Below are 18,524 nucleotides of genomic sequence, written 5' to 3' on the forward strand. Positions count from 1 at the left end.
GCACCAAATGTCTATTTCTTACTTGTATGTGGAACCTGGAAATATGTCTACACTACACCGTTAGGACACTGAAGGCTCACTGATGCTTTACTGATTTTACTGCCAGTAATCATCCTGCAGTTCTGCTCCACTCACACATAATTATAACTGTATATCATTGTAATTCATAGAATATCCTGGATTATCTCCTACATATCATTACTTTTACGTACCCTGCACAACTTGTACACTGTCCTTAACTTTTTTCCTAGTTTTCATATATTTATAGCACCAGCACAACGTGACAAATTAAGGTAGTTCTGATTTTGATGTCAACACAGAACTGAACTGAACTCAAACCCACACACACACACACACACACACACACACACACACACACACACACACACACACAACTGTGTGACTGATCTGTACAACCCGGACTCAACACACACTCGTACTCACTTCGCACACCCATGTCATCAGTACCACTCACATTACATCAGCCAGGTGCCGTTTTTGCACATTTTTCCTGGATTGCTGCTATTTGCTCTTTTGCACAACATTTTGTTTACATTTTTGGTACTGTTCACTTAATGTCTCTTTACAACAGGTTTACTGGCGGAGCTATTTTGTATTTTGTGTTTTGTGTATTTGTCTTGCACTGTCTTGTGTTGTCTTTGCAATGTCCTGTATTGTCTTTGCACTGTCTTGTGTTGTCTTTGCACTGTCTTGTGTTGTCTTTGCACTGTCTTGTGTTGTCTTTGCACTGTCCTGTATTGTCTTTGCACTGTCTTGTGTTGTCTTTGCACTGTCCTGTATTGTCTTGATTTGTCCTGTATTGTCTTTGCACTGTCTTGTGTTGTCTTTGTACTGTTCTGTATTGTCTTGCACTGTTTTGTGTTGTCTTTGCACACATGCACTTTATGTGGCGAGGACATCTATCTATCTATCTATCTATCTATCTATCTATCTATCTATCTATCTATCTATCTATCTATCTATCTATCTATCTATCTATCTATCATCATCATCATTTATTTTCTCTAGGTGGGAACAATATGGAGGAGGGCTTCTTAAAGACAAATGTTCTTAAACACAATCCACGCTTCTACACGACCTTTAAACAGTTCAACTTTCGGCAGCCTTCGTGCAATTTCGCTCGCGTGTGAGAAATCTTCGTCTGAAGCTCGGCAAGTTCCGTGAGCGCTTCGTGGGCGTTCGGCGGCGCTCGGCTCTCCTTCGTCCTTCCCTGCGCGTGTGTGCGCGCGCGCGCGCGTGTGTATGTCGTTGTTGTTGTCGGTGACGCGGCGGAGGTGTAGCCTGACGCGGTCTCTTACGTGTCGGCCCGAATAAAAAGTGGAGCTCCGAGGGCTCGCGAGTGACGGAAGGAGCGTGTATCGGTAAGAGAAGACAAAGTGTCCCGGCGGCGGGGGGGAAGGGAGGGAGCTCGCCCGTATAAGACGTAGAGCTCGGGTCGGGTTCGGCCCGTAGGAAACAAAGAGATCATGGCGGCGGGGTTGTAGTACATGAGGGAGGGGAGACTGTTGGACACGGGGGGTAAACCGGGCTGTGTTCCGGAGCAAAGGCAGTGGCACCGTTTAGGGCGTAGCGGAAACGAGCGAACAAAGCAGTGCGTGATCCGGTTGTGTCATCTCCGGGTGTGTGAGCGCTCCGGCAGGCTAACCTGACTAGCCACCCCGCGTTAGCTAGCTAGCTATCTACCATAGCTTCCATCACGCTAACCAGGTCTCTAACCAGCTCAACTAGTCTCCAGTTTGTTCTCTGGGGCTCGAATATGAAGCATTATTATTATTATTTTATATTAATTTCTGGTGAAATGGACAACTGACCGTTCTGTTTTCATATGATTTGGGCATTGGAGTATAAATAGCAGGTTTCTGATCACCACTATAGAAGATTGGCAAGTCCTAGAAGGATCCTGCAGCCAGGTCCAGATTAGTGATATACAAGTGTATAAATGTTTTGTAAACTAAATATTAATAAACTGAAATGCATTTTGAGCTAAAAAATAAATGGACAGTTAAATACGAATATTGTGTTTAATTCAGAGAAAGAGCATTTCTGTACACCGTCAATATGAAACTGTTACATAGAAAGGTGTAAGTGGTGTAGATTTCCAATAATTACTCCAAAAACTGATATACACCCCAATCAGGCATAACAATATGACTGGTGAAGTGAATAACACTGATTATCTCTCCATCATGGCACCTGTTAGTGGGTGGATTTATCAGGCAGCAAGCAAACATTTCGTCCTCAAAGTTGACGTGTTAAATGCAGGAAAAATGGGCGAGCGTAAGGATTTGGCGATTTTGAAAAGCGCCAAATTGTGACGTCTAGACGACTGGGGCAAAACATCTCCAAACCTGCAGCTCTTATCTGGTGTTCCTGGTCTGCAGTGTTCAGTATCCTAAAAAAAAATGCTCCAAGAAAGTAACAGTGGTGAATCTGCGACAGGGTCACGGGCGGACGAGGCTCAGTGATGCACGTGAGGAGCGAAGGTGGGACCGTGTGGTCTGATCTAACAGACGAGCTCGTTTAGCTCAAACCGCTGAAGAAGTTACTGTTAATGCTCGACTGGTCAGGACTGTTTTGGGAGCATTAGTCATAATGTTATACCTGATCAGTGGCCATAAAGTTGCTGGCTCGGTGTGTGAATATATCTCCACGTGTCCAGGTGCAAGACGGGTATAAAGACATCCTTAAAAAGGAAAAGTACTATTGTGCAGTCGGGTCTCGACGGACTTCTGCATGGTGTAGCCTTGTGCTATCCATGCTGCCTACTGACACGCTATTCACGTTTTATTTGCGCATTAGAGGGTAAATAGTAGGCTAGAGGGAGACAGTCCAGACCAGTACAGAAGAATGGCAAGTGCTGGAAGGATCCCACAGCCAGGCCCAGATTAGTGCTGCATGAGTGTGAAAATGTTTGAAAAACGAAACAATGAACTGAAATGATTTTGAGCTGATAATAAATGAACACTACGTACAGTTAAATATGAATATTGTGTTTATTTCAGTGGTTTCAAACGGCGTTTCTTTATTTTTTTTCGTACACCTTTAATATGAATCTGTTGTATGTGATGCAGAAAAACAAAAAATCTAGCTTTCAATTACCCACATGTCCAGGTGCAGGAGAGGTATTAAAGGTGTCCTCACTACTCCCAAAAAAAGTGCTATCGTTCCTGAGGTCTGCATGGTCTTGTGCACCGCCTTAGCTTCTAAGTCTTTCTTTCTATCCTTTCTTTCTGTCACCAAGCATGAAAATGAGAGTCCTGACACAACTATCGAATGATGACTTGATTCAGAAATATAGGTGTTGAGACACAGCATGAAATCTAACCTAGCACTTGACAATAATCGGATAATAATAGTCATTTTAAAGAGCCCTGTGTACATGTCTCCGCGACCCCCCACCCCCCGGGTCATTTAAGGCCATGCACTAAAAATATATCACTTTAAGTTGCTACTCTGAATCTAGTTTGTATTCTGCGCTGCACACAAGATGGCGAGTTTCTTTAACTGCAGTTCCTGCTTGGTGCGTTGCCCAGAAATCAGATTAGCCTGTCTGAGACTCGCAGTCTCTCATAATACATCATCCAATAGCATCAATTATCATACCAGTTGATTGTAGTCGTAAGTGGCGTTCGGATGGGATAAGATTTCCAGGCATATGGATGTTAATGTCTCTGGGGGACTGCTGTGGTAATCATAATCGCTCTGCACAGGATTAGCGGCCTTTTTTTTTGCAACGGGAACGTTCACAACGCACAGGTTTTTTACGGCCAAGCTAAATGTATTCTATATTAATTCTATATTATTATCAGCACTTGTTCAGCAGCAGGGCACATGATAAATACTCCTGGGCAAAATAAAAAAAAAATTGATAGTCGTTACATCAAAGCGTCAAATACTTTAAATCTTTCCAAATACTCTTCAATCCTGATTCTGTTTATGATCTCGCTGTCAGGGCCTTGATAAGAGACATCAGCCGTGACAAAGAAACAAACGATGACCAATATTTTTGAGGACAAAAGAATTCTCAGATGATGATTCTTTTAGGAAAGTGTGCTTGTTTGGAAATTTTTTAACAAAAGTAAAGCAAATGGAGGCACACGAGGTTTTAGGAGTGCATTCGTTCCATTCTTGCTTATCATCTCACCACTGTTTTTTTTTTTGTTGTTGTTGTGGTTAAGGCCATGCATATATTGGGGCTTTATTACTTTCAATTAACACGTTAATGCAAATTTATTTTATCCGCACTGTCCTTTCTTTACTCAGATAAATCAATAAATAAATAAACTCCACTGAAAATTATTTTGAATCAACGAACATTTGTTTTACCAATCGGCACCAAAATCCGCCATGACGCAACACATCCGGCAATTAAAACCGTCCGTGTGGAAACATAGCGAATGTTCCGTTTGGTGTCTTGATAATTTATGCAAATGAAAACACTATAATTACTTTAAAACATATACAAGAGTATTTTTATTAGCTGCCCAGTCTGATAATCTGATAATATTAATTGGGTTGTCTGGTTTGAGCAACTGGATATAGAATAGAATAGAATAGAATAGAATAGAATAGAATAGAATAGAAAGCTTGACTTCAAAACCTAAACAAGTTCTTAAAACATCTCTGACCTTTGAAACATGTCTAGTCTTCAATATTTGTCCATTCCCATGTTAGAGTAGTAGAAACTTGAAAAGTATTCATTTAAGGTACGTTTTGGACAAATAAAAATGTGCAATTAAGTTGTCATGCTAAATGTGTAGTTTTATTTACTACATTTACTACATTTTAACTACATTTTAAATGTCCAAGTTAAATGTGTAGTGATATTTATGTCTGTACTTTTGAGTCACTATCAGCTGGAACCAAATTCCTTGTGTGTGTCAACACACTTGGCCAATAAACCTGATTCTGATGCGATTAATCACAATAAAATATTTTAATCGATTCTTCTTCTTCTTCCGGCTGCTCCAATTAGGGGTCACCACAGCAGATCATCCGTCTCCAAACCCCCCTGAACTCTACATCTGCATCTTTCAAATCATCTACCTGCATGTCTTCCTTCACCACATCCATAAACCTCCTCCTTGGTCTTCCTCATTTCCTCCTTCCTGGCGGCTCCATTCTCAGCATTCTCCTACTGATATACCCCATGTCACTCCTCTGCACATGTCCAAACCATCTCAATCTCTCCTCTCTCACCTTGTCTCCAGAACGTCCTACATGTGCTGTCCCTCTAATAATATCGATTGCCAGCCCTAATATAAATTTCATGTTTTTCCCTCCGTTTTAAAGTCTTTTTTATCATTAGGAACTCAGTAACTTAACTAAAATCATGAAGCATTTTTTTTCCTGTCATGTCCTTTTAAATGCAGTCTACTTTTTATTGTTCTATGTTCAAAACTCAGTGTGGATTTGGACCAGGTTCTGTAACAGACGATAGAAAAGAGTCCATCGATTAGACTAAAGAAAACATGCAAAAAGTCGTCTTCTCCATACACGTCTCCAGCACTAGCGAAAATCCTTTTATTTCCTTCTGTTCTAAATAAACGACCAGCCGATTCATTATGACATCCAACGTGAGCGAGAAGTAAGAACGTTAGGGCTCAGATTGGTTTGTCCTCCTCTCCTCCCTCAAGCTGGAATGGATTTCACAATTTTGTGTACGTTGTTCGACGATCCATTTTCGATTAAATCCATTGTGGTGGCGTTTAAACGAGTTTATTTTTAAATCCAATTTTTCAATGTTGTCTCAGACGTTTGAACTCCGTTTGATAGATCTCACATGGGGTTATTTCTACAGGTCATTTCACACACTTTTCACCCACACTCAGTAAAAACAATAACTGACACGACAGTTTCAGCCAGAACTGCAATTTCAGAGTCTGCTATCACACACTCTGGATTCTTGTATGAAATGAACCCTGTTCTTACAGTCTGTGGCAGGACACATTTCTGTGTAAAGGACTGCAGGTAAAAGCTCTTTTTAACCTTTTTTGATTGACAGGCCCAGGCTTCACCCAGGTCGTAGACTACACGAAGCTGCTATAACCTTTATTAGTGTCGGCCCCGATGCAGCGAAGTGTCAGTGATTTGAATACTAACCCAGGCTTTGCTCCCAGACACAAACGTCCGCTCTGCGATTTGTTTAGATAATCGCAAGCAGCACAAACACAAGCCGTGAGAAGCGGCGCAGTCTTCCCGTCTCAGCTGCTTTAAAGTTCACCGAGGTTGAAAGCATTGATTCGCCGCTGTGCGTTTTCTCCCACCCCCACCCCCGGCAGACGGAAGACGCCGTCAGCAGCCTTGTGCCTGGATGCAGGATGAACAGATTGCAGCTATAAATAAAGGGGCTGCTTCAGAAAGGTGGACATTGCGGATGTTAGAGATGATTTATAACCGCTGTCTGCTTTCTAGACCAGGATCACAAGTGGATTTATCTTCAGAACGTGTTCATTTAGCCAGCAGGATCTAAACACGCGTAATCACACAATCCATTCACCAGCGTCGGATACTCCGGGTCGGCCGACAGACAAAGCAGGAAAACTCCAGAGAGCTGCTTATTTAGACCAATTTCCTGGACGACTTCCCAGCAGGGAATACTTTGCATAACTGTGATGTGACTGAAGGTTGTTCCTTAGAGAGAAAAAACCATGTAAGGCCTCGGTGGAGGAAAACAGGCTGAACTAGTTGAATCTTAAAAAAAAAAAAAAAAAAAAGAAAGAATGCAAAATACGTAACCTGACCAAAACTGACCACTGAAAAGCATTGACTATTGTTTTTCAGTCTGAACTTTTTTAAGGATGTTGCATTTGGTCAGGAAACCTTTGTGTCCATGGAAGAGCGATACAAGTCTCCAGGAAGGAAAATGAGAGCATGTCGTTAAATACATTGGTTTTAAACATGCGTTTTTCTCCTACCAGCTGAAATTTTGTGGACAGCTCTCCATGAGAGATTCCTCTGGGAAGATGTTCCACTAGATTTTGGAGTGTGTTTGTGGAGATTTGTGTTCATCAACTACAAGGGTGTTAGTAAAGTCGGGTAATGCTCTGTAGCAGGCCACTCGAGATCTTCTATGTAAACCATATGTTCATGGAGCTCACTCTGATCAAAGAAGCATTGTCCTACTGGAACAGGTTTGGGTCTGCTAGAGCAAGTAAAATGTCATTTACCAATGTAATTGTTGTCTCTTTTTTTCTTCCAAAGACGTCCAATACGTTCGTGTGCCTCTAAGTTTGTATTAAGAATTTGAGGAGGAACCACATATGGCTGGAAAAGTCAGCTGTCCTAATAGTTGCATAAAGTCTAGAATTTAGAAACATAAACCTGGTGAACCTCCAAGAGTAAAGCACAAACGTTTATACCTGGACCATCACATCTATGTCTTTAGTTCCTTGTTTGGTTTTCTGGGAAGACTTTCCACTAGATGTTTATGCATGGCTGTGGGGTTTTATGATCTTTCAGCTCGAACAGTATTAGTGGCACTGATGTTAGTGGAGGATGTCTGGTGTGCAGTCTTCTAATTTATTATAAAGGTGTTCAGTGGGGTTGAGGTCAGGTCTTTATTCAGGACACTTGAATTGTTCTACTGCAGTTTTGGCAAACCTTGTCACTCGTAAAGGATCTCTACTTTTATCTAGAAGAATAGAAGTCTTTATTTGTCACATATCCATTACAGCACAGTGAAATTCTTTTCTTCACATATCCCTGCCTGTTCAGAACCTGGGGTCCGAGTACAGGGTCAGCCATGATACAGCACTACTGGAGCACAGAAGGTTAAGGGCCTTGCTTAAGGGCCCAAGAGTGGCAGCTTGGCAAGACCGGGGCTTGAACCCCCGACCTTCTGATCAGTAGCGCAGCGCCTTAATTACTGAGCTCCTATTGCATTGCATGCATTATATTTTTTATACGTGACCAGATGGAGGATTTTAAAGAAGTCCGTGGCTTTTTCTGCGTTGTTCTGACGATCGGTTTATCACCGCTGCACCCCGAGATCACAACATTTGGGTCATTGAACATCTGGAGACGAAACTCATAGTCGTACGCCACAGCGGATTAAGCGTTGCATCTCTCTCTATATATATACACCAGGGGTCCCCGGAACTAAAGCCCACCCCACATTTAAAACGTCTCTCCGAACAATGTCAGAGACATGTTTTGAAAATTAAATTTTTTATATATGTTGTACTTATTATATTTTATTAAATGATAAAGGTTGGCTTTTAAACTAAAATTTCCCTTCGTAGGTAGTTTTTCCAGCTTCTGGTCCGCTGTCATTAAAAGAGCGGCCTTTAGAGGCGATTCACTGACACCGCTGTTACAACGCTATATTTATTATTTATAATTTATTTATTATAAAGTTATATTTATTAACGAATGTATTCATATTTCCTTTAGCACATTTCCATGATTCAGTACTTTTTTTTGTAATAAAGTTCAGTACTATTATACATTATGCGTTATGTTTGTTTTTTTATCCTGTATCCATTTAAAAACGGTTAATTAATCGGTTAACGGCAAATACAATCCAACCTAAGTATCGATATCGGTAAAATCCACTATCGGTTGGCCTCTAGTTATTAACATAGCCTGATTATTTGTTAGATTCACCCACCAACCATATATATATATATATATATATATATATATATATATATATATATATATATATATATATATATATATATATATATATATATATGCATAAGTATGTCAATGTTTTGATTTCAATAGCAATGAATATGAAAAAATTTCATTATAATAGTTATTAATAGGTGATATATCTCAACGCTCAGTTGTGTGTAAGTTGTAAGTAAAAAATTTGGTTTTAATTTATAATCCTATATTTTATTCCCTACAATTTAATAGAATTTAGTTAGCAATGTGATCTATTATTAACATAAACATACTGACACCCGGTCATGCAAGTGCAATGCGCACTAATAACTTATCGCTTGCCATAGCAACCACACAAACTTTTTTTTTACAACGATTGATTTGCGCCAACCCTCACCAAACCCACCGGCTGAATATCCTTCACATGGTATCACCAGATTTTTTCAGACTTTCCGCTGTAAGCAATCAGACCGTGATAAGTGTGTCTACCGCTTCTCTCGTGTAGACACCATCAGTCTCAACCAAATAATAAGACACGTCAGGATACGTTTCTTAAGGTTAACGTCCTCAATGCCTGATTTAAGACTTCCGTAGTTCCATGGTATCAAAAAATTTTTATTTTGGAGAAATGCTTGTAACACAGGACTTGGAAAAATGTTCATTATACAGTGCCTTTAAAAAGTTTGGAAATACTTAGTATTTTATTGTTTTTGAGAGACGCATGCAGGTTCCTTTTGTTTATATGCAGCAAACTAGTTAATTTAATAATATAAAGATTTGCTTGGATCAAACAAACATATAAATGTACAAACTTTATTTTCATCAAAAAATCCTAAAGCATGAATAACAGCTTTACACACTAAAGGCATCCAGACAGTCCTTTTCTCCAAACATTCAGCTGAAACATGTAAAACTTCTCAAAGGTGTTCTACACTGGATGGAGATTTCTTTCTGACCTTGTGATCCAGTTCATCCCAGAGCAGTTCAATCAGATGTAGGTGCAGTGACCGAGCAGGACGTTCCATGATAGATATCACTCCAGTGACTGTTTGCTGAATAACTAAGTAACAGTTAGACTTACGCTTCAGGTCATTGTCTTGTTTCATAGTGAAGTCAGTTCCAATGAGTCGCAGTCCAGACGGTATTGCATGCTGTTGAAGTATTGTGTGGTAGCCATGTTGGTTCCTTTCACTTTCCGGAGTCTTCAAAATTCCCCTGCTCCAAAACAACCCCAAAACATTCAACTTCCACCTCCATGTTTGACTGTTGGGATGAGACCATCTTTCCTCCAGCCAGTTTGCTGCATATTAACAAAAGGATGTGCAGGTGTCTCACAAAAGACAAGGTGTTTCCAAACTCTGTGTGTAAATGAAGCTTTCCATACAGCTATAGCAAACACAAACGCTTATAATAAACCTCACAGGCTTTGGTTCTTTCTTTAGGGTTATCAAAACAAGAGCGCAGCTGGAACAATGGAAGCAAAGGACTGAAAAAATATTGAGATTGAGAAGCATTAGAGATGTTAAAGACCTGATAGAGTAGGGCAGACGTACAGCATTTTTCATTAAGCATGTAGTAGGCCACGTGTATAATCCTGCTCCAGCCTTCTTTAGATTTTTGAAGGTGATTTATTTGTATTTTTGTGAATATATATATTTTTTATTTCATTTCATTTCTGTTTTTAGGCTTTTGAAAGCTTTGAAAGGTGAATTTTGAAGGCACTACATAAAATAAAGATTATTATTATTCTGCTACATAACGTGACGTGGCGTGTCTGCAGATAACTCGATGACCATGGAGGTGGGAGCGGAGGCCCAGCAGGGTGCAGACACAGCTGTGGCTGAGACCGAGGCCCAGCAGATCACCCAGGCCCAGATTGCCACGCTCGCTCAGGTACATATGAGCACCAGCACCAGAACCCTTCTCAGCATTTCACGTGTTCACTCGGGTTACGTAGTGCTGTTTGGATTAAGAACAGCGTATTCGGGTCAAGTTCAGGGCTCCGACTCATCACGTTAATGGCGGCGATATACATTTCCTTCGATGTCAAAGATCACTTATAACCCCTAAATTCATGGCAGTTTAAATATGTAGTTATTTCTTCTCATAGGTGACTGTGGGTGCAGGACACACCACCGCCGCCACCCCCACCGTCACTCTGGTGCAGCTGCCTAATGGGCAGACAGTGCAGGTACACGGAGTGATCCAGGCAGCACAGCCCTCTGTCATCCAGTCCCCACAGGTGCAGACCGTCCAGGTGAGTGTCTTCTGCAAACAATATTATTGCCCAAAGCGCAATTAAAAATAAAGACTTTTCGGCTTATCTCGACAGGTGAAAGTAACGCTGGAATGACTCACCGTTTATGTGGGATGCTATAAATCGTGATTCTAATAATATGGATTTGCGTAATGGATTTCTTTCTCCTATGAACCAAATCTGTGGAATTCTCTCCACAGATTTGGTTCATAGGAGAGAAAAATCCATGAGAACAGCTTTCAATTGACACCGGGCATTATAGGTCACGTGTGACGTCCAAATTACGCGTGTCATTGGCGTGTTTGTCCACACATTTATTGTAGACTAAAACGCGCAGATCTCACACAGTCTGCATTTCCTGTTCAGATCTCTACAGTGGCCGAGAGCGAAGACTCGCAGGAGTCCGTGGACAGCGTGACCGACTCTCAGAAACGTCGAGAGATCCTCTCCAGGCGTCCTTCTTACAGGTGTGTGGGAGTACAGCGGTGCTACTGTTATCTGCGTAACGCAGTGGAACGCTAACGATGCGTTTCTTTCCCCACCCTCGCTCTGCAGGAAGATTCTGAACGACTTGTCGTCCGACGCCCCGGGAGTCCCGAGAATCGAGGAGGAGAAATCCGAGGAAGATGCTGCACCTGCCATCACTACGGTTACGGTGCCAACCCCTATTTATCAGACCAGCAGTGGCCAGTACAGTATGTTTCTGTCTCACCTGTGACTGCACACCTGCTATCGTACCCTTTCATAATGAGGACTCTGAGGAAACTTCTCACGGTTTATCTTTCAGTCGCAATCACACAGGGCGGAGCCATCCAGCTGGCCAATAACGGCACAGACGGAGTGCAAGGTCTGCAAACTCTAACCATGACGAATGCGGCGGCTGCGCAGCCAGGGACCACTATCCTGCAGTACGCCCAGACGAGCGACGGCCAGCAGATCCTGGTGCCCAGCAACCAAGTTGTGGTCCAAGGTGACCTGCTCTAACAGGAACACACACTTACACAGAAATCTAACACACACAAGCTTCAGAGACGATTCAGCATGCGTTTTGAGGACTTAAATTTAATATCACCATATAAACGTCTGCGCTTTTCATTCTACAGCTGCTTCGGGAGATGTGCAGGCGTATCAGATTCGCACAGCGTCAGCGAGTGCCATCGGCCCTGGAGTGGTCATGGCCTCATCGCCTGCTCTGCCCAGCCAAGGAGGTGCTGAGGAGGCCACACGCAAACGAGAAGTGAGACTCATGAAGAACAGGTAATGAAATACGGCCTGATTTATAACACCTGCATCGGGCGTAACTTTATGACTAGAGATCGACCGTTTATTCAGGCAGATTTTTGGCATTTAAAAATGAAACGCAGGTCACCTGATCTGACACACCAAACCGCACGTGTGTACGTTCTGCATTTGCGTGAGAGAACATAGCTTTCTCATGCCAACAGGTGGCAGTAGTGTGTATTCGGCATCCACCAAATAGTCACAATTATCCATGATCTCTCAGCATCGCAGTGCAAATATACAACCCCAATTTAAAAAAAATAAATAAACAGTTGGGACACTGTGTAAAATGTAAATAAAAGCAGAATTCAATGATTTGCAAATCTCATGAATCTATATTTTATTCACAATTAAACTAAAAACTAAATTTTAAACTAAGAATACATACTATTTAAACACATCTCAAAAAAAAATTATTTGGAACTACAAAAGTGAGAGGCAAGGTCTCTCAGAAGTAAAGATGGGCAGAGCTTCACCAATCTATGTAAGAACATTTCTACAAATTGTGGAACAATTTCAGAATAATGCAAAAAATTGCAAAATGGTTAAATATCCCATCATTTAGAGTACAAAATATTCTTCAACGTGTTAAAGAATTGGAGAAATCTCTGTGTACACGGGGGGGAAAAGTCATGATTCTGGAACGGGAATCAGTGCATGGGCTCAATAAAACCTCCAGGAATTGTCTGTGAACACAATTTGCCATTTTATCCACAAACGCAGGTAAACCCAGCAGGTTAAATCTCTGTCACGCAAAGAAGAAGGCATGCGTGAACATGATCCAGAAACGCCGGCACGCTCTCTTCCCCGGAGCTCATTTACAATGTTCTGAAAAGTGGAAAAATGTTCTGTGGTCAGATGAATAAAAGATATGTAACAACCTTTTAGGATTTGAGATTATATGTTATTAACTTTTATGTCCAAACGTTGGCAAACTACACTTGTGTCATTGTTTTCATTGATCGTATCGTGCTTTGGCTTCAAATCACAATCACAGTGAGGGATCTCATTTCCACTAAACTGCATTAGATGGACACTTGTCATTAATACACACTGATCACAGCTCCATCTGTCTTTCTAGGGAGGCGGCCCGGGAGTGTCGCCGGAAGAAGAAGGAGTACGTGAAGTGTCTGGAAAACCGCGTGGCTGTTTTGGAGAACCAGAACAAAACTCTGATCGAGGAGCTAAAAGCTCTCAAAGACCTGTACTGCCATAAATCCGAGTGACGTCCTCATCCATGTTTATCCTTGGTGGACTTCAGTGTACAAAGACTGTGTGTGAGCTGTCCCTGGAAGGAACGCATGTTTTCTAAATATACTTTTAACAAAAGCAAAAAAGAAACAAAAAACGCTTCAGACTGCCTGGAAATGTCCCGTGAACACACTGGGGCATGAACCCCAAAATCTCTGCACCACCCGATCATGTCTTTAAAAAGAAATCGGGTGAAGGTGTTGAAGGACTTGAAGAATTCCATGAATCATTTTTTTCCTTTAATTAAAATTCCCGGGTTCACGTTTATGTTGGTTTAGAAACAAGTTTTTAACAAATCTGGATATATTGTAAAAGGTGCAAGCGACACACTCATGCTATATAATATATCTGGACATCTCTGGACATTGAGGGACAGTTGCAGGAATGTATACGTTGGAATGAGCACCGTTTTTTTCCTCGAGCGTCAGATTTTCAGCTATATTCGTCCGACTGTTACTAATATTTGGTGTCAAATGTTGGTTTTCTTTTATTCTTTTTATTCTTTTTTTGACTACACACATTTCTACTGTCAAATATTATTTAGATTATTTACATTTGATGCCTTATAAAAACAGCTGTATGAAAACAGATCGAAAGAATTTAAGGCATTTATAACTGATACTATTTGTATTGTCTATAGGAAACTATATTAGTCATCTACATTCTGATTTGACTTGTGATATCTACAGTTTGGTTAAGCCAACAGCCATCCACTGCTCCGGCTCCGCCTACTATCTTTCTCATGGATATTAAACATTTTATTTAAATAACACTTTTTTTTTTTTGGCGATCCCTGTACCTTTCAGAATAAACATTCCTCATCGTCGGATTTTCTTCGAGGATTTAAGCACCTTTGCACCTCGGAGTCAAATTGTATTCGCTCCAATTTCTGGTTCCTCTGAGGACGGACTGAGGAGAGACGACCCAAAAGGGAGAACGTTGATGTGTTTAATACGTATGTGCAGTTTGGAAGTAGCTAGGTTGCTCAGCTAAGGGTGTGTGTGTGTGTGTTGGTCCAGGTGTGTTTGCAGAGCTAACGGGATGTGGGTGTACTGATCTGGGCTGCGTCTGTTCCACTCGAGCACAAAGTGATCCAGTGGGCTTCATTCGGGAATTTCGTATTGAATAAATAGTGAAAAAAGAAACGGTTAAATATTTTAACGGTTTTTAAACGTCAAGGACTTTTTCATTTTTTTTATATACACAGTTATGTTACCTTTTGGTTTGTCCCCAGACGATCGGACTAATGACTAGCATCGTGTATAAGTATTATTATCTGTCATTACAGCATGTTTCAACTTGTTTTGTATATCCATTTTTTTTAACGTTGATATCCCTGTGGTTATTTTTGCATTATGTCACCACAATGGATATGGATTCTGTACTGTACGTCTTTGTATTTGATGCATCAACACATATATATAGGGTACAAATATATGTTGTTAGTCTACCATGACTGTTGCATTTTCGGCAGCTATTTCATATAAAACAAGTGCGTGGAAACCAGCGCTGTCATTTGTTGTGTTTTTGCTATTTTTCCCCCAAACAGAAAGAAAACGAAACATAACAGTTAAAAAAAAAAATCAGTGAGACGCTACGATCTTAAATCAAGTTGCTGTTACCATTATGGTGTTTTATTCCTTTTGTACCACAGCAATCAATTTTCGATTGATTATTAAAAAAAAAAAAAAAAAAAAAGCATTATCTACTTTTATGTGGTTATCACCATGTTTTCTGTATGTGCCCTGAATGCGTTACGTTATAGCAGTTATGAACTCAAATGAAATTGTGATTTCTTTAACTGGTGTGCCATTTAGTGTTATTGGTCTGGTATAATTTATAATAACATATTTTATTTATTTGTTTTGAGTGGCACACATGCCTCAATAGTGGGAAAACATTACTAGGAGACGATGAGAGATCAGGAAGACCAACCACCGAAAAACTATTCAGCAACTTGTGCATGATGACTGTCGGAGAACAATCTACATGATCTCACTTCCGCTCTCACTCTTCTCGTCAGATTTGCCTCTTGCAGACTTCGCCCTCTTCCTGATGATGAAGGTCCTGCTTAAGCATCAATGTTTTTTTACACCATTGCGGAGATCCAGTGAGAGTAGCAGAAAATGCTTGACGTGATTTTAAAAAAAAAGATTTCAAGGACACGCTCCTGTATTGTTCTAATTCATTTGGCCGACACTTTGATCCAGAGTGACTTAGAAGTTTTTATCGATAAGTACATTCTGACGCTGGTTCATTAGGACAGAGACTAAGAAAACCATCAGTCTAAAATGTTAAGCTAAGAACCTCTCAAAAAGGTACATTGTTTAAAGACTACTAATCTCTCCAGATACAAAATGGTGCTTTTTAACAGTTTCTTCTTTCAAGCTATCAGGCTCCTCAACACACTGAATTGAACTGAAACTCAGACGCACACACTCTACTTTGTGTTAATGAAATGTTACAATCTAAAACACACACTCAATAGTCATTTCAATTCATACACATCCATGTCTCCACCCATATTATACTATAATTATACCATAACTGTTACATGGTGTTTCTGCACACCTCTTGCTGCTTTTGCTGTTTTGAACAATATTGTGTTTGTTTATAAGTACACTCTTATTTAAATTTCTCTTTTTTTGCACATTGTACTGTATAACATATACAGTAGGTCAGGGGTCACCAACATGGTGCCTGCGGGACCACTTGAGTCGCCTGTGGGCCTTTTCTAAAAAAAATTATCTCCGTAGCGCCACTTACCAGTGAGCAGCACACTTGCATTGGTGTGAATTTGACAATTACTATTAAAATAAAGATGACTAGATAAAGATGAGTATCATCCATTATTAATAATAACATATAAAAATTTGTTATTTCAGAACTCGTGTGTTATTTTGACTTATTTTGACTTGTGTATCAAACTGGTTGCCCTTCACATTAATTGCTTCTCGGATATCAAGTGGGTGTTTGTTTCACCACCTTGATGCCAGAGCAGAGAAAAGACTGGAAGAATGTCTTCCTTGTGCCCAGTGAGATGGTGGGATCAGTCAAGCAGTGCTTGAGGATGGAAGGAGCGTGGTACAGTGAAGGGTGAGATAAGTTCTGCTTAAGTTGGGCTTTGTAAGTGTGTATCAGTGTTTTAAATCCACTGGGCAGCTACAGGAAGTCAATGATGGGAGTGTAAGAGTGGGGTGGTGTGGGAGAAGTTATGCAGCTGTGATCTGGATCAGTTGCAAAGGTTGAATGTCTTTCAGAGGCACACCTGCCCAGAGCGACTTACAGTAGTCCAGCGCTGAGATGATGAGGGACTGAACAAGCACCTGAGTGGCCTGCGGATATCTGATTTCAGTTGTTTTTAAGACAAAAATACTAGGAAACCTTACTAAGACTGAAGGTTTTGCTATGGCAGAAAATATACCGCTTTTCCCTTTTGACTCTAAACAAGACTCCAAGACATCAAAGAAAACACACAACAAAATTTCGGTTTTTATTCATTTATTCTGCATCTGTCAACCAGATCTTCAATCTTTACATTATATATGCCACAAGAAGAAAACAAGTGCCTTAATATTGTATAAACCTTTGATTTTCCTGCTTTTAGGGCCGCTTTAATATATAATAACGCAGCACCTCTGGAACTCTGCAGTGCCAATGATAGAAAATATCAAAGCTGGTTTCATGTGTTCAGCTGCGTCATTTACCACAGCATCAATTCTATTTGAAATCGAAATTAAGAAAAAGACAGAAAAAACCCTCTGATGGTATGGTAAAATCCCTACTTTATCAAGGCAGTATCTACTCATTATAACTCACTGCCCAAAGCTGCCACGGTTTCGTCTTTCTGCCCCACAGTGTCATGTGCACTAGCGGACTCGAGCATGACAAATTGTTGAAGTAATCTCTCACTAGCAGACTTTCTCCATACAGATTTTAGCACTGGCCAAAAAAAAAAAACGGTATATGCAATTTGACACAGAACACCTTGAATCTGGTCTCATCCACAAAACCAATTATTTTCTGACAGGTGAACACTCTGAAGCTCCCTGAAGCCTACAGCTAGGGTTTCCCCACTCTGCAGCAGAAATTGTTCAGTCCCTGCAGATGAAGATTAAATAACGGAACTTACAGTAGGATGAAGATGTCACGTCTTATACATCTCACTGAAGGCATTGAAAATATAACAGGAAGTTGATTATTAGTATTGGATACAACCACATCTATTTTTAGGTCTTTTTTACTCTGTTTCTTTATTTCTTTCTTGCTTCCATTGCAATTCTGTCTACCAGAAGAACACCGTTTTATCCCCTTTATCATTTATATCACTAGGTCTCATTCATATATATATATATATATATATATATATATATATACACAATATAGACAAAATTATTTGGACACCTGTCCTTTCCTGCGATATGTGGTTCTTCTACAAACTGTTACCAAATAAGTTAAAGGCACACAATTGTATAGAATGTCTCTGGATGTGGTCGCATTAAATTTTGCATTCACTTGAACTTGGAAACCCAAACCTGATCCAGCATGACACTACCACCATGCACAAAGCCAGCTCCATGAACATCTGGTTTGCATTGTTTGTAGAAAAGATCTTGAATGGCTTGCTACAGAGCTCTGATCTCAACCCTACTGAACACCATTCGGATGAATTAGAACACCGACTGCACGCCAGACTTCCTCACCTCACCAACATCTGTACCTGACTCGAGTAACACCCTTGTGTCTGATGAACACAAATGTCCACAAGCACACTCCAAAATGTAGTGAAACATCTTTCCAAAAGAGTGAAGGGAATTATAAGAGCAAATTGGAACTTAATGTGGACTGCAATGCCCAAAAAGCATATACCAAACCTATGACCAGATGTTCACAAATTTTCGCCAATAAAGTGTATACAAAGCCTGTCAAATGTTTGGAAACATATGGTTTTTGAGACAAATGCATGTTTTCTTTGGTTTATATGCAACAAACTGGGTAAAAGGCAAAAAACACATGGACAAAGAATGACTGGAAGAAAGTTCTGTCGACAGATGTGTCCAAATTTGATGTTTTTGGCCCTAACACAAAAAAGACAGAGAAC

The 18,524-nt window shown here is 40.5% G+C and overlaps 1 protein-coding gene across 1 annotated transcript; it reads left to right on the forward strand.

Annotated features, from left to right (window-relative positions):
* Positions 1–1,242: 1,242 nt before the first annotated feature.
* On the forward strand, positions 1,243–14,929 carry creb1b (cAMP responsive element binding protein 1b). Its single transcript, XM_083537154.1, has 8 exons — positions 1,243–1,382; positions 10,415–10,527; positions 10,745–10,891; positions 11,258–11,358; positions 11,447–11,586; positions 11,679–11,861; positions 11,995–12,148; positions 13,254–14,929. The coding sequence occupies exons 2-8, from the start codon at positions 10,423–10,425 to the stop codon at positions 13,396–13,398; spliced, it is 975 nt and encodes a 324-aa protein (XP_083393280.1). The 5' UTR covers positions 1,243–1,382; positions 10,415–10,422; the 3' UTR covers positions 13,399–14,929.
* Positions 14,930–18,524: the final 3,595 nt, after the last annotated feature.

Source organism: Silurus aristotelis (genome assembly GCF_946808225.1).
Source record: "Silurus aristotelis genome assembly, chromosome: 3".
In the NCBI taxonomy this organism is placed as follows: Eukaryota; Metazoa; Chordata; class Actinopteri; order Siluriformes; family Siluridae; genus Silurus; species Silurus aristotelis.

Coding starts and splice junctions, on each gene's coding strand:
- creb1b (XM_083537154.1), top strand. CDS start 10,423: ATGACCATGGAGGTGGGAGCGGAGGCCCAGCAGGGTGCAGACACAGCT. Junction 10,528..10,744: donor AGATTGCCACGCTCGCTCAG/GTACATATGAGC, acceptor TTCTTCTCATAG/GTGACTGTGGGTGCAGGACA. Junction 10,892..11,257: donor CACAGGTGCAGACCGTCCAG/GTGAGTGTCTTC, acceptor TTTCCTGTTCAG/ATCTCTACAGTGGCCGAGAG.